Source organism: Panicum virgatum, chromosome 8K (genome assembly GCF_016808335.1).
Source record: "Panicum virgatum strain AP13 chromosome 8K, P.virgatum_v5, whole genome shotgun sequence".
Classification (NCBI taxonomy): Eukaryota; Viridiplantae; Streptophyta; class Magnoliopsida; order Poales; family Poaceae; genus Panicum; species Panicum virgatum.
The window spans coordinates 1,073,594-1,089,878 of NC_053143.1; the positions used below are offsets into that span (position 1 = coordinate 1,073,594).

The 16,285-nt window shown below is 44.9% G+C and overlaps 2 protein-coding genes and 1 pseudogene across 2 annotated transcripts; 2 read left to right on the plus strand and 1 right to left on the minus strand.

Annotated features, from left to right (window-relative positions):
• The first annotated feature begins 5,397 nt into the window (after window positions 1–5,397).
• LOC120643424 (non-specific lipid-transfer protein 3-like) lies at window positions 5,398–6,424 on the plus strand. Its single transcript, XM_039919777.1, has 2 exons — window positions 5,398–5,964; window positions 6,073–6,424. The coding sequence occupies exons 1-2, from the start codon at window positions 5,594–5,596 to the stop codon at window positions 6,080–6,082; spliced, it is 381 nt and encodes a 126-aa protein (XP_039775711.1). The 5' UTR covers window positions 5,398–5,593; the 3' UTR covers window positions 6,083–6,424.
• Window positions 6,425–8,308: 1,884 nt separating this feature from the next.
• LOC120643422 lies at window positions 8,309–14,419 on the plus strand (annotated as a pseudogene).
• Window positions 14,420–14,710: 291 nt separating this feature from the next.
• On the minus strand, window positions 14,711–15,854 carry LOC120643426 (probable chalcone--flavonone isomerase 3). Its single transcript, XM_039919778.1, has 2 exons — window positions 15,628–15,854; window positions 14,711–15,484 (listed from the first exon to the last, which is right to left on the minus strand). Exons 1-2 carry the CDS (start codon window positions 15,803–15,805, stop codon window positions 14,820–14,822), a joined length of 843 nt encoding a protein of 280 aa, XP_039775712.1. The 5' UTR covers window positions 15,806–15,854; the 3' UTR covers window positions 14,711–14,819.
• Between the last annotated feature and the right edge of the window lie 431 nt (window positions 15,855–16,285).

Sequence of the window (16,285 nt, forward strand, 5' to 3'; positions counted from 1 at the left end):
TGGATCCGCTGAGGACGCAGGGGAGGTGACCTCGAGCTTGCTATGCTCTAGGTCCAGCGGGATCTTCATCGAGGTATGTAAATGTTTGACTTGTACGATTTCTTCCCAGGATAGACTTGTGGTTTTCTGATTGTTACCTTTTCATGGTACTCAGTTGGATCCATTTTGGTCTAGTCCTGTGTGTCTTTGAACCTATGTATTTGCTGAGTGCTTCATTTGCTTAGCTTTTGGATTGTCTTTGTCTTTCTCTTAGTTTTAGCTTGGTTAGTTGCATTGTGCATATGCATTGTACATGTTTGCATTTTGCATTGCTTCACTGCACTGGCATTCTTGTATACACTGTTATGATCTTCTAGTGCTTGCTAGTGTAGTTTCTTAGACTTGATCATGTATAGCTTGCTCCACAGTATATGTCATATCATCTGAGTTAAGCTTTTTGATTTGAAAATCTAAAAACATGGTCACCCTGTCTTGGCTACTAGCATGATAGGATGTATTGATGTGCTTTGCTATCTCATTCATGCTAGTGTGGCTTGTATTCTTTGACATGAGCTAAAATTGTTAAATTTGTTCAAAATATGTCTGAAATGGAATGAAAAGATCCAGGTGGGAATACTTGTCGCACTGATCGAGCTTTCGGGACGGCTCACATAGCACTAGTGAGAACCCGGGCAAGGCTGTGCATGACTGAAGCGAGTGCCTTAAGCTTCTGACTGCCTTTGGCATAGGCTTGGCCTCGTTGCTAAGTAAAGCATGACAAGCTTTCAACCCCTGGCAAAATCACTTGCTTGATAAGTTTTGATATGCAGAATTAATTCGTGATAAAATATAATAGCTGCTTTGGATCACCTTGTATGAGTTTGACTAGCACTGCTTTCTTTCTCCTACTTGCTGTTGCTAGATCATGGGTGATGCTTTTATATTTTGCTGAACTGAACTTGCTAGCTCTAGACTTGATTAATATATCCTGTTGAGCTAGATTCAGTTCCTGTTTATGAAGCACACATGCCTGTCACTCGATGATCATATCTTTGTATGCCTGAATGTTTCACGTACACCCTCTGCACAGCATTCATTGCATAGCATGCTTTGAGGGGCAATAGGCATTCAGGTTGAGCATTTATCCAGGGGGAGTTGACAGATTGAGTGCTGTACTCATGGGGAGTTGTGTATATTGTGAGAGGTTAAGCATTTTGGGGGGAGTTTGAGCTTTTGCATGCTCTCGCATTGGTTCTGTTGAGCCTTTGCCTCTTTCTGGAGGAACCGGTGCTTTGCCATTGCATGACTGTATTGAGCCCTGCCTCTTTCTTGAGGGGTCATGCTTTGTTGATCGGTTGCGTAGAGCCGTTGCCCATGTCTTTGGGGACCGATTTTTGGCTTTGGTTTGTCTCATTCCGTGTGATCCTTCTTGACTTTTCTTTGGCTTTTGATCATTTGGATGAGATTTTCGGGTTTTTGCACTTCAAACCATTTCTTTGTGCTTGATTCGTGTCAAGTCACTCATCAAGGGGGAGAAATGTTCCAAACCATGTCAATAAATACCTTGGTTTGCTTGGTGATGAGTGATTGACAACGCTTGTCGAAATTGGTTTGAGTGTTTTGCTTCTTGGGTCTTTCGAAGATGTCCTTTGACTCCTTGGCGGCGTTGAGCTGTGATCCTTTTCTTTGGGAGCCAAGCAGTTTTTCTGTGGAGTCTTATAGATCCTTGCTCATGTCGAGTGGCCTTGTTCTTGGCTTTTATCTGGTTTTATCTGGCTTTTGGGCACTCGCTTGGGTTGTTCTTGCTTTCATGTCATCTTTTCGACAATGCACTCATCAAGGGGGAGATTGAGAGGTCAAGTTGACAAGTACCTTGACCTCATATATTGTGATGAGTGATTGTCGTGATGACTTGGAGGTTTTGGCGTGTTAGCTTGATTTTGGCTTGTGTTTGTGTCAGGCTAAACGCTGTGTGTGCGTTTTGTTTATGTTCTTGGTTTGCGCCACAAAACCAAGCAGGCGGACGGCAGTTGAAGACGCCAAGTCGTGGAGGCACGGGCGTCGGTCTCGGGACTGACGGAGGCGAAGGGCGTCTAGGGCCTCGCTGCGGGCGAGGAGGTGACGGGCGTCGGGCGGCGTCTAGGGCCGTCAGAAGGCCGAGGCGGGAACGGCGTCTAGGGCCATAGCGTGGAGGCGGAAATCTTCCCGCGCGAGGAGTTTTGGCGGTTTTCTCAAAACCGGTCATCTACCCGGATTTCACGGACCTTCCAAAACCGTGGACCAGATCTTCATCAAGATGGCGGCATCGTGGAGAAGACTTCGTTCCGAAGAAAGAACCTTAGCCGTCAAATGAGATCGTGTATAGGGGGATGCTGCAGACCAACCGGTCTGACCGGTCCCTGGCACCGGTCTGACCGGTCTAACCAACCGGTCTGACCGGTCCATGGAACCGGTCTGACCGGTCTCCGCGGGTATAAATACCCCTTCACTTGTATTAGGTTAGTGCGGCTTTTGTATCTTGTCCGTGGATTGCTTGTTCCTCCAGGCCGCCGCCCCTGTGTCTCTCTCCCCCCGTTCTTCTCTTTAGAGTAGGATTTGATTATGGATTTGTGAGACTTTGTATTGGATTTGATTGGGAAAGGAGGCCCCATCCTTCTTGTCCCATCTGGGCTTTTGAATCAATCCAATCCCGTCCCTCTTGTGCTCATTTGTGATGGATTTTCTTTTCGTTCTTGGTGCACATGATCGCGATGGTTTGTAGAGCTCTTTGTAGTGATTTCCGTACCCCTAGCCTCGTGCCAAACCCTCTGGAATCACGAGTTCCTACGAATTGAAGTTTTTGAGTTCTTGAGAAAACCCCAATCCTTCTTGATCTTCCCTTAAATTCTCAAGTTTCTTTGATCTTTTGGGAAAGATCTCTTGGGGATATGTTCACAGGTTAGTTGCGGAGGTATCCTCCAAGTTTCACTGGATTTGGACTTCGTTTGCTCGAGATTCTTCTTTTGAAGCTTTGACTGCGGGCTTTCTGGGAGCGACCGGTCTGACCGGTTGAAGAAGCCGGTCTGACCGGTCTGGGATTTCAATTCCAGCCCGACCGGTCTGACCGTTCTGAGTAGGCGGTCTGATCGGTCTGTGTCTGCCAGGTCTGCTGATTTTCTCGTTTGCTTCCGAGTTTTCGCTCGCTCGTTCTAGGGCTTGTTTGTGTTGGTTCACCTAGAACTCTTGAGGGCTTGTGGTGATTTGGGGATATAGGCCGACGGATCGATTTCGGAAGAAATTTTGATCGGCTCCCTTTCACCCCCTCCTCTGGTCGCCGGTTTCGGTCCCTCAATTGCTTCTGTCCCAATAATATAGCTGGACCGGGCAGTATCTCATACGCATTCATAAAATGTCAGTTGACTTCTTCATCACATTCTATATACAAATCATATATACACATGCATCCCTAAACTCGATCGGAGGGGGTATTGACACCCCGCCGTTTTTCATTAAGTGGAAGTGATTTAATTTCAACTTAAGGACCAACCCCCCCCCCCCGGAACCCTACCTTCTCTAGCCAACGAGGGGTTTTTTAACCTCAGCCTGAAATTCACTCACACTGGAAGTCAAACCCAGGACCTGAGGAGTGCTACCGGAGCTATATAAGAGCATCTCCGGCAATTAAAGCCCCCTACTTGAGGATAGATTGATAGGTGGATTCCAAGAAAGTAGGGGGGAAATAAGGACTCTTGCCGGAGTTGAACATAAAAAATAGAGTCTAATAAAATAAGGACAACCCCTACTTAGCAAAGTAGGGGGTTTGAAGCAGGGGCTATTGCTGGAGATGCTCGAACCAAGTTAGCTAGATGCCCTTTTGCATATACACATGCATCTCATTTGAACATGTTTTATTCATAGAACATATGTACACAAATTAATAATATAAAATTTGACATTTTTTTAATTTGCTTTAAGTGCGGAACAATAATAATTTTGAAGATGATAAACAGCGCCATCATGTTACATAGAAAAAAATAGTTGAAGTCACTGAAAGTTTTGCATCAAGTTTAAATTACCTCAGCATCATCTTTGCATTGAATTGGTCTTCGGTGTCGTGAATGTGTGCATGAACTATTATTATTCATAAAAGTCATGTAAATTGTCCTACCTCAAACATATAGGTAGGGGTTTGAAAAAAAGACAACCTATACACATGACCAGCCTTTGTTGTTAGGGATCGGACGAAGTAGAGGCGCCATCATGATCTATCAGTTACAGAGCGAGTGTGTCAATATATGTAGAACCCGTGAACTAGCTAATCTTAGGAAAAGGACAGCCTACTGCACACATGATCCTTGTTGTGATGATCACACGATATATATAGATCCTTTTTCTTTTTCTCTTTTATCTAGTTAATACAATATGGTAATTCCATAGGTTTTACAAAGACAAGAAAATTGGTGTCATCTTTTGCTTATTATGAGATAACAAATTATTGGATGATGAGCTCTTTATTTGTTTTCATCATGTGCCTAATTAAGCTAATAGACTAATGAGACAACAAATTATTCGGCGCTAGACACAATGACATGCATGATGTGAAGTTGGAATTAAAGTTAGTTGGTTGCATGTGTTTCGACTTCCAAAAAAAAAGAAGTTGGTTGCATGTGAACACAAGTCGTGGCGGAGAAGCATCCACGCGCGCCTTGCGTATGGGAGAGAGTAATCAGTAATGCCAGTTATATTAGCTAGCAATGGAATGTTTGCTCGTGATGGATCGATCGAGATGGTCGGAGCTTAATTGTTGGCTGTCTAGTCGTCGTCTATCTTGCATCTATGTACAGAGACGTGGCAACGAACATTTTAAGGCTAGCAGCTACCATTGTTAATTTTTTAGATTAAGAGAAAATTCCAGTCTTGAATATTCGTAAGTGAATATCTACAACTAAATTCACAGAAATGTAGCACTTAGGCTATCAGTACATGTCGAGCCCTCATCAAATCAAATCTGTGTACATAGACTTCAGCGTTTAGTCAGATTCCGAACACTAAATATCCAACACTTTGATCGAGCATGGGTGCAAGGAAGACTTGGAATTACGTGGATAATCAATAATGATATAGTTTGCAATGATGACAATAGTTAATTAATTGGAATATAATGATGTATGCATATAACATCACATCAGCATGTATATATCCCCATTGGATTTTTCTCAATCTTTATCACTGTTGTGGTACCCCTTTCCTCAGGGAATCGCAGAAAACTACACGCCTATCTCCTCGCGATCAGAAGTTGCCTTGTATTACTAGGTAGCAGTCCAACGCCCAACGACCCGGCCATGAATAATGGATCATTCAATCATGCATTGATGCAGATGGAGACGTGGAGTACGGATCATATATATTACTCTCCTTTTCCCAAAAAAAAAAAGTAACTCTCCAGTGTAGTGGACGACTAACGACCTGATGAGCTGAGCTCCGATCCGGATCCATCCTCTATTTAAACTGGCCCCTGCTGGTGATCCTGCTCATTCCCCCACAGCACAAAGCAGCTAGACATCCACTCAGCTCACACACTGCAGCTAGCATTTGCTTAGCTTAGCAGGAGCATCATATCGATAATAATAATACAATGACAATGGCTTTGATGATGAAGAACAACAGGATGCAGGCGGTGGTGGCGTTGGCCGTTGTCATGGCAGCTGCGGCGCTGGTGGCGTCGGCGTCGGCGGCCATCACGTGCGGGCAGGTGGGTTCGGCGCTGGCGCCGTGCATCCCGTACGCGACGGGGAAGGCGAGCGCGCTGCCGTCGTCGTGCTGCGGCGGCGTGCGCAGCCTGAACAGCGCGGCGCGCACGAGCGCGGACCGGCAGGCGGCGTGCCGGTGCCTCAAGAGCCTGGCCAGCACCGTCAAGTCGGTGAACATGGGCACCGTCGCCACCATCCCCGGCAAGTGCGGCGTCTCCGTCCCATTCCCCATCAGCATGTCCACAGACTGCAACAAGTACGTCGTATATATACGTCTTGCCTGCAAATTACTGATCTTGTATATGTACATGATTCGTGCCGCGATTTATTTTAATTTCTTCTTTAATTTGGCGCATGCATGCAGGGTCAACTAAATTAATGGAATATATGTACATACCAGCTGATCGACGATGACAAGCTTGGTGACGTCGTCCTTCACAAGATAGCTGCTACGAGGCAGCTATATATTTAATTAGGAGAATAAAATAAAGTTGTTATCAAGGCATCAGCATCATCTATACTATTATGTATGTATGTATGTAGTAATTAAATGCATGTTGTGCTCGATCTGTGTGTACGTGCGCATATATATACATGTGTACATGCCTTTGTACGATCGATGTTATGTGCACATGTATGCTTGTGTGTCCTGCTGTAATAATCGAGACAGAGAACTGCTGCTACACTGTTAGTTCAGTGCTGCTTCGACTGGCCTACTTGTTCAGACAATTATTATTAATCGTTCTGCTCTAAATATGGACTATGCCACGCTGTCGGTGGTGCTTGCTTGTTAAGGACATGGGCAGGCTAGGATCACAAAGGTCAAGCTTCGACGACCAATATATTTTTAATTGAAAATATATATATGAAGACCATCTAGGCCGATAGATGTTAATGGTAAGTTTCGGTGATTAATGACAACTGTATGCGACTAATGTGTGTTTTGAAGAAAAATCAATGATTGATTTAGTCACATATAAAAAAAATGAAAAGAGACCCCTAAATTCGAAACAATCATGCGTGCCAATGACTCATTTTCAAATATTAATGATCTTTCTAGTCTCAAGTGTTATAAGGAGATGAATGACACTTGATTTAGTTAGAACTTTATAGTTTTTAGTTCTTGATCGTACTATTAAGAGGGGTTCTTGAATTAGTAGCTTGACCGAATTTGAATTGACCTTAGAAATCTTGCACACTCGCTCAAATACAGCTCAGAACAGTCAAAAGAAGTCAATACAACACTTGGAAGGAAGAAGAAACGATCGAAGAAAAAATCAAATACAAGTCAATTCAGCTGCAAAACAAGAAAAACAGCAGCACCGGTTTAACCGATGCTTGAGCATTAGTGCATCCGACGCTTAGCGGAAGAACCGATGCCCCTGTCAGCTCAATTCTTTTTTATGCAAATTGGAATCAAGTTCAACTCTCTTGATCACCGGTTGAACCGATGGTTCAAAGTTAAGCATCGGTATTATTGCCAGACTATTGCCCAGAGAGCATGTTTGGATTGATCAAGACACGCCTTCAGCACCGGTTTAACCGACGTATCCAAGGAAGGCATCGGTGCATTGGGCATACTATTGCCCAGAGACGTTGTTTTGGTGGAACCAAAACACCATTCAGCACCGGTTTAACCGATGCCCCATCGGAGCATGCACCGGTGTAATGACACAGACCTGTGCACAGTGTCAGAACTTCCAACGGCTACTATTTGGACGCAGAGAGACCGGTTTAACCGATGCTACCTCAACGCCACCCATCGGTTCTTCCGATGGTCCCGATTTTTCTGCAGTGGGTTTGTAACATCTATGGGGGCTTCTCTACTCTATATAAGGTCACCCCTGGCTCATTTATGATGCCTTTGACGCATTGAATACCTGAGGCCACCCAAGAGAAGAAGAGAGAGTGCTTTGAGCCATGAGATGAAGATATAGAGCTAGAAATTGTTCCAAACTTGAAGAAATCTTCATTTGCAAGTGTAGCAAGTGTGCTTGAGCTTAGGGCCAACTGAGTGTAGGTCAAGTGAAGGCTTAGGAGCTTGTTACTCTTGGTGTTTGACGGCACCTAGACGGTCTTGGTGATCGGAAGGTTTTTGGTGAGCTCTTGGAGTTTGTGGGAGTCCCAAGAAGAGAAGCTTGTACACGGTGTGAAGCTTGCCGTTCCGAAGATGGAGAAGGAGCATTCTTAGTGATCACTTGCTCCTTGGTGGAGTAAGAGAGCAATACCCTTGTGTGGGTGCTCCAACGTGGATTAGGGGGGAGCATCAACTCCTCGATATCACGGAAAAAATCCGGTTGTCTCGTGTCTCTTGCATTTACTTTCAAGCAATTAAGTTTTTTTGTTTGTGACCTTGCTTTTAATTGTTTGTTACTTGACTAGGACAATCGCATGATAGTGTGACTTTTTGCTTAAGGCTTGATCTTGCTAGTGTATCTCTTCTTAGGCAAAAATGAGCATGTTAGTGTGTTTATCCACGTAAGGACCCTTTGCTAGTGTGCTCTAGTTGATAGGTTTCAAATTTATAAATTGGGCAATACTAGTTTAGACTAAGGACTAGCTAGAAATTTGAAAAAGTCACAATCCAACCCCCTTCTTGGACCTCAATCCTTTCAATATAACATAACTATTCCGAAGTACAGTAAGTTAATTAAATGTTTTGAAATCATTTCTCATGTTAAATGCATGGCTGCCGCACTAATATAATCCAGTCTTCCATTTTCAATCATGCATGTAACTGTTTACATATTGACAGTAAAAGTTACAAGGTGAAGTTAGTTAAAGATCAGACTGCGCGCAGGTGCATTTTACTCGTAACACAAGCAACAAACAACCTAAGTATGTAGTAGGATTTCGCTGTCAGCTCCACAGCTGCATATATGTGATAATGCAAAGGAACAGCGAGTGAGATGTGACGTGGTCGATCGTGGACCCAAGCAAAGACGACGACTCTCTTGCCTATCTACTACGCTGCACGTCTCCATCGATTCTCATGGCAAACAAACAAACAAAAAAGAAGGAAGGACCTAGCTAGCCTGCTCTCTTCTTCCTCACAAACACGATCCAATCATCCATGGAATTGCAACCTCAGGTACGGTGCAGAGCGATTCTTAGCGAGACTGACGACACTGACACGTGCGGCACCAAATGTTTTCAGCATACCTGCAGGCCACTGTACATCATACTGAAGCAACCCCACCGCCACCAGCATGCGCATGCTCCGAGACAATAATAACCCCACCGCCGCCGTCGATGCATCCTCGGCGGCGCTGCTGCTCGTCACGCCAGCGTCCGCGGCGGCGGCGGGCGGTGTCCTGCAGCCTCCGCCCGCTGGCGGGAGCGACGCTAGCTTCGACGCCGACATGGTCATCATCCTCGCCGCGATGCTCTGTGTCCTCGTCTGCGCCATCGGCCTCGACTCCCTCATCCGCTGCGTCCGGCTCCACTGCGGCCGCACCCGCACGCCCACCGTGGCCGCCGCACGGCACGCCGCTGCCACCATGGCTGCGGCTGCGGATGCCATTGCCGGGCCGAAGAAGAGGGAGCAGATCATGAGGAGGATACCGGTGGTGGTCTATGAGGCCAGAGCCGGCGTCTCGGCCACTGAATGTGCCATCTGTCTCGGCGAGTTCGAAGACGGCGAGAAGGTGCGCGTGCTCCCGCGGTGCTATACCATGGCTTCCATGTCCAGTGCATCGACATGTGGCTGGCCATGAACCCTTCTTGCCCGACATGCCGGAACTCGCTCCTCGAGGATGGTGGCGCCAACCGCGTTGAAGGGAAGAAGGGACATACTCCCTCCGTCCTTAAAATGCAAGGCATTTTTGCTTTGTTTTAAATAGTCTAAATTTTACTAAATTTATAGGGAATAATATTAACATCTAACACATAATCAAATATATAAATTTAAAAAAATATTTCATAATAAATCTAATTATTTTTATTTGACACTCAAAATATTATTAATCATTTTTATAAGTTTGGTCAACTTAGAACAGTTTAATTTACGACAAATCAAAATACCTTACATTTTAGGATGCAACGTAGTAGTTTAGTGACCCACGAGCAGATTATTTTTTATTTGTTTTGTAATTTCTTTTACAGTAGGGGGCTGCGGTGCGAAACACATGACCTTTTTTTTCCTTATATACGTTTTGCTCTTTCTTTAGAGTTTTTTTTTGCTATTTTGTGGTTAGCTATTTTTTTCTTACTTGTAATATAAATAAACTACGATTAACATTTAAGAGGGATAGGCTAGTTACAATAATATGCCGCCATCACATCTTTGTCATTTTAATTTGTTATTATTGTCTCGTTCCATGCATGTTTTCGTACTCTCCATTGACACTGGACCGAATATATATTTATGATTTTGTTTTATTTCACATCTATACTATAAAGATGGAGGAATGTGGAGGAATTGTATATATGATGGATTGAGCAGGAAATAAAGTACCCCCAACTGCTTCCATAAATATTTTTCTTGGATGCTTTTGGGTAAGAAGGCAACCTCTCTTTCTTTCAGCATACTATAATATAAAGCAGATCGTTGGAATATGTAGCATTGTTTACTTGTATATGCATGCAGTTCCATATGGATAAGTACAGCAGCTAATTAAAGACATGCACTAGCCTTCAGTGCTGTGTGCCGACCACACCAGCCTTTAGTGCTTTGACTTTGAGGGACTGTTTTTTTTTTTTTGAAGGACTGGCTTTTAATTTCCTTACTTACTTATGGTAAGGTGCGTTCAAATGTAAAATACATTTTATTTTACTATGCTTATTGGAACGGCCCACTCCGTGAGATAGGAGCCCCAGAAGGCAACCTTTCCGGGCCGAGTCGTGATGCTGCGGGAACGGCCCACATATTGCGCCCGGCCCGCCTCTCTGCTTCTTTTGTTTACCTGGCCCGGCCCAGGGTGCCCCCCACCCCACGCAGCCCGCATTTTTTCTTTCTAACCCTTCTCGTAAAAGATTTTCACAAATAGACCCATAAAAAATGAATTGTGTTTTTGGACCTAAAGGGTTGGCGTCATAGCTCGTGGTGCAGAGGTAACACGTCTCGGCGCCGAGATATTTGCCACTGAACTGATATGGTGTCGACGTGGCAGCTACCTCAACGCCATAACCGGTGGCGCCGAGCTCGGCGCCAGCTGCTGCGGCGCCGAGCTGCTCGAGCCTTGCGTTGCACCACCGGCACGTTAGCAGCTGCCCAACGCAAGCACTGTGCCACGTGAGTCCACATGCATTTCTCTATCTTTCTGTCTTTTGGCCCTACACCTGGAGGTGACAAGACGCATATCCATATACTAGTTGGACATGCGGTCCCTTATTCTTGTACTATATTTGCTCATTTATTTTTGTATTAGTCTTATTTTCCTTCTACCGCATATGTTTTTGATTAACTTGGCTTTTGAGATACTAGCATCTAATCAATTGTAAGGGCATTCTTAACTTTCCTACAGTTTTCATAGCATTAAATATATCTCTACATAATTAGGGGTATAAAAGTCTTTTATATAAATACATAACCTGTCCTAAAAATTCCAGAATACTTTACATCCATCTGACAAGCTTGTTGTACAATAGTTTTCTACAACATTGATCAAGCATCGAGGCTTGTACTGTCATCGGTGCCGGTATTTTTCAACTCAGCATCGGCAGCTGCAGTGGCAAAATCGAGGCTTGAAATTTCTCTCTCCGATCGGAGCATCATCGCTTTTCACTCACGCTGCGAACCGATAAGCATTGGGATTTGGGATGCTAAAACTCTGGTGAACCGATATCAGAAACTAGTCAGGTTCAACATATATATCAATTCATAACATAAATACAAGAAAGTGTTGGACAGCTGCTAGCGCGTCGAGCGGCCCCTCGAGGCATGCAGAGCTGAACCTCGGCGTCGTAGCAGCTGGCGCTTCAGGTTACTGCCACGTCGAAATATCTCGGCGCCATGACTCACGGCGCCGAGACGTGTTACCTCAGCGCCACGACCCATGGCGCCGACATTTGGGTTCAAAGATGCAATTCGTTTTGATATAAGTCTATTTGTGAAAATATTTTACGAGAAAGGTTAGAAAGCAAAAAAAAAAAGCGGCCCCACCCAGCATCGAGGAGGCGACGCCGGCGGCGGAGCAACTGCTGCTGCCGCTGGGGCACCTGCGCCCCCAGGGCCGGAAGCCGCCGCCACGTTGGAAGCAGGACTGGTTGGAAGAGCAGGGTCGCAGCCACAGGACGACCAACTCCCGCCGCCGCCAGGCGCCACCCTCAACACCAGGTCTGCACTATCCCCCCTCCTTCCTACGCATCAATTAATCTCTACTCTTGCTTTAGTTAATTATTAGTACGACTGAAATGCCGAGTATTTTCGTCGACTCGTAGGGACTTTTACCATATTTCTAATGAATTAGTGCTGGTGATATTTTCACGTCTCGACCAACTGATACTGCCAGTGATATTTAGGGTACTTTGGCCGATTGCTACTGGCCTCCTTTAATTTTGGGTCTCCACCCCTGTCTATATGGCATGTCTGTGTTTGAGATTATTCTAATTCAGTGCACGCAATTCATCAACATTCTAACATGTTCACTCCAAATAACTTTTTTATTTCTCTGACCAGACAGATAGGTCAAGAATTCCTTGATTACTTGGTAGATGCCTGTTGCTATCCTGCGTATAGTTTTGGTCATGCCACTGCCTTGAACTTTGCTCAATTAGTTTGGTGAGTATAGTCTTGGTCACGCCGCTGCGTTGAACTTTGCTCAGATAGTTTGGTGATGAAGTGAAACGTAATCTCAAATTTATTTTTTTATGGATACTTTTGTGGTGACCCTGATTATTGGAATTTGGAAAGGAATGAGCCATAAAAAAAATCAAAGTTGTGCAGATAAACAGGGGAAGGGATTATCTGTTAATCCTTTTAGTGCTATAGAAATGTATATTCAGCACATGATGTCATTCATTTTATTGAGTGGATGAGTTGGATCCACAGTAAAATATAAAAGAGCTCTCATTTTGTCACTGCAGAGTCTTATGTTAATTTGGTCTTCCTCATGGTCATGGGGCTGCCATGGTCTGTTTAGCGACCAAGTGGATTATAGGAAAGCAAGTAGTCACATGAAAGTTGTCTATATAAGAAGGGGAGTATTATATCATTGAGCTTTTTTATCTCAATTGATATTTATGTTGAGAATCTCTTACTCTACAAAGCAACCCCTCTGCCATGATTGAAAATATATAATTGTACATGCATGCTGTTGGCACACCAAAAAGATTGTAATTATTCTATTGTGGAAAAAAAATGAAGCTGTAGGTGGTTCTGATGTAACTTGTTCTGATTGAAGTTTACCATGTCCAAATAGACTATCTTGGCTTTTGTTCAGTTAAAGGCTACTGCATTTCCTATGGTGTACTAACTCATAGGGTATAATTCTATTATGTTTCAGTTCTTTATTCTGATCGATTATTCATGAATTTCTGCAGATCTCCTGGATAGCCTGCTTCACGAAATCATTGTTCTCATTAACTCATTCCATGACTTCCTTGCTTTTATTGGCACCTGCCGCTCTTGGCGCACTGCAGTCTCTTCCTTCCCCTCCGTGTATACCTTCAGTTTCCCGCCTCTCCATTTTGAACCAGATGGTCCATATTTTCGTCCACATAGCATAGGTATCAAGCCCCTCCTTTTATCTAATTGCAAATGGAAGCTCAGTGATTCTAGCAAGGAAAACTTATCCCTTCGCTGTGCATTGCCTCAAAGTACTCCAAATACAGTGTACTATTTAGGCTGCTCATATGGGTATCTTATCTTCACCTATGAGGACTTCCATGCAACAATGAACTTGGATGGTCTTCTGGCATAGGCGTCCTTACGGCTCCATTCAGCTCACCCAACTCGCGCCTCCTCCTTTTCTCGAGGGCTTCCATGTTTGAGTGGCAGGTTGGAACAAACTCCTGGTCAGTTCATCCTCTTGCTCTTGATCATGAATGCATCCATCAGATTGTGTTCTTCAAAGGTCATATCCTTGTCATAGATACTCTTAGGAGACTTAACACTGTGCAATTAACACCTCAGTTCAGCATGCAAGAAGTTGCAATTATGTGGCGGTCCCTGCGGACCCTGCCTCTTAACCCATGGTTGGTGGCCTGTCATGGTTGACTTCACGTTTCGCTCACTTACCTCTGACGAGCTTAGTAACTATTCTAGAACCTTTGAGGAGTTTGAGTTTTCTAGAATCTTTGAGGTCTTTCGTCTTGACTTCTCAGTGAAACCAGCTAAGTGGGTGAAGATGGAAAAGTTGGAAAATCAAGCTGTGTTTGTTAGCCTTGATAAGAGGAATCCTGCATTTTGTTGCATGAACCCTGAAAGATGGGGAGGAAAGAGTAACTGCATTTATGTTGCCAGGCTATTTGAGGATCCTGATGAAACTTGGACAGCCATGGAGCTTGGTCAGTCAGTGCCGAACCACAACACAGTTCACAGCATCATGTATGGTTTTGCATTCCAGCTGGACTACAGTCAAATAGGTAGCCTTTGGCTGTTTCCTAGTTTAGTTTATGGTCGTAGCCAGTAATCTTGTTGCAGCCTTGCGAGGGTTTTGGCTAGCCCCGCAAAGGCCCTGGCGATTGCTGTTATCTTAATTTTAGTTAGCAAGGTCGCTGTAACTAGAAGGTTTATTTCCTGAAGTAAATTTGGTATGCATGCCTGGTAACTTGGTGAAGAACTGAACATTAGAGTTGCATTGTCGTTTGCCATTTGATGACTGGGCTGTATTGCTAAACTTAGTGGGTGGTTTTGTTACCATTTGCAGTTGATAATCTGCGTGGAGATTGGACCATAGTATACTAAGGTTGGTTATCAATACTAGTCAGAAGTTTTTGTCTACAGCATTGCGGCTGAAATAATACTCATTGCGGCTGAAATAATACTAGTACTAATCAGATCTTTCAAAAACCAGTCTTTTTTTTTTGCAATTTAATTTGCTGCAATAATATAATAGACGAGACGATCGATAGGACATAATAATTTATTAATAACGAGTTCAATTCAGGTGGAAGCTAGGAAATTATTACGTAATTAGCATCCGCAGCAATATTATACTAATCGATCGATCAGGAGGCGGCGGAGAGCAGCGCCGCGAAACGATCTGCCATGCTCCGGACGGTGGTCGGAGACACCGCGGAGTCGCCGCCGAGGTACCACTTCTGGATCATCCTGGCCACGTTCTCGTTCTCCACCTTCATCTTGGCCGCGTCCTTGCCCTCCGTCGCGAACGATATCTCCACAGCCCCAGCTGCTGAAGTGGCCGGGAAGTGGAAGGTGATGACAGAGCCAGGCTTGAAGTACTTGGCCTGGAAGAAGTCGGTGATCTTCTCGAGCGCCTCCTCCTCGTCGTCGTCGTACTTGTCGGCGGCGACGAGGCGGTCGCGCACGGAGCTCTCGAGCTGCACGCCGTACTGCGAGCCCTTGATCTCCTTGATGACGACGACCCGGAACAGCTTCTCCACGGGAGCCGCGACGAGGGCCTGGAAGAAGGAGTCGTCGCCGAGCAGCTCGTCGGCCGACTTGCCCTTCCAGCCGTGCAGGTGGTCGAGCAGGACGTCGTTGCTGTGGAGGTAGATGCCGATGGCGTTGTACTTGATCTGCAGGAAGTGGATCTCGATGTCCGTGATGCCGTTACCAACGAGGGACACAGCAGGGTTGCCGCCGGCGGTGAATGTGATCTCCGCCGGGAACGGGATGCCTTCCACGGTGACCGTCTCCGTCTCCGAGCCCACTGCGATGCAACGACGACGTTTATTACCAGGCAGGCAACAGATCAATTATATATATATATATATATATATATATATATACGATGAAATAATAATGGAGAATGGTGAAAGGAAGAAGAAAATTATTATTATATTATCAACTTACTTTTGCTTTGTGGTGACTTTGACAGGGATGGGAGAAACTGATGATGGATGGCGGAGGTAGAAAGGGTTGGAGCCTGCCGGTGGTTGTTCAATTGCCAATGCAATGCTCGCAGGAAAGAAGATAGCGGGCTAGCTAGGCAGCAACAAAAAGAGTGTGATCTGAGCATGTATATATGCATGTCTGGGTGGATTGGCAATTATATTGCAAGCTCTGATTGATGGATGGAGTGATCGAGTTAGGTAGGAGGAGAGGCAGGGAAGGAAGCCAGGCGGGTGGCTGCAAGCGATGTGACCTAATTCGATGGACGATGCTACCTACAACCGACGGCACGCAGTGCAGCTAGTGGTAGGTGTAGGCTGTGGTGTGGCTAACAACAGCAGCTGTTCAACGTCCACCTTTTCTTTTCGGTTCCCTATTAAAAAAACTAAAAGTCAAGCTCCGGTACATACATGTTGGTTGAAGCACTGAGCGCGCATTTGACTGAAACCTGCTTCAATTTGTAGTGTGCAGGGTTGAGATCTAGAGGTACTACAAATCAAGATGACATTCATCATTGACAAACAAGACAGTATGATCACTACCGGAAACTGCCCATATGCCGAGTGCAATATAGTTTACCGGAAACCCCCTTTAAATAGCGAATTTCAGTTTTAGAAAC

Coding starts and splice junctions, on each gene's coding strand:
- LOC120643424 (XM_039919777.1), top strand. CDS start 5,594: ATGACAATGGCTTTGATGATGAAGAACAACAGGATGCAGGCGGTGGTG.
- LOC120643426 (XM_039919778.1), bottom strand. CDS start 15,805: ATGCATATATACATGCTCAGATCACACTCTTTTTGTTGCTGCCTAGCT. Junction 15,485..15,627: donor AAAGTCACCACAAAGCAAAA/GTAAGTTGATAA, acceptor GTTGCATCGCAG/TGGGCTCGGAGACGGAGACG.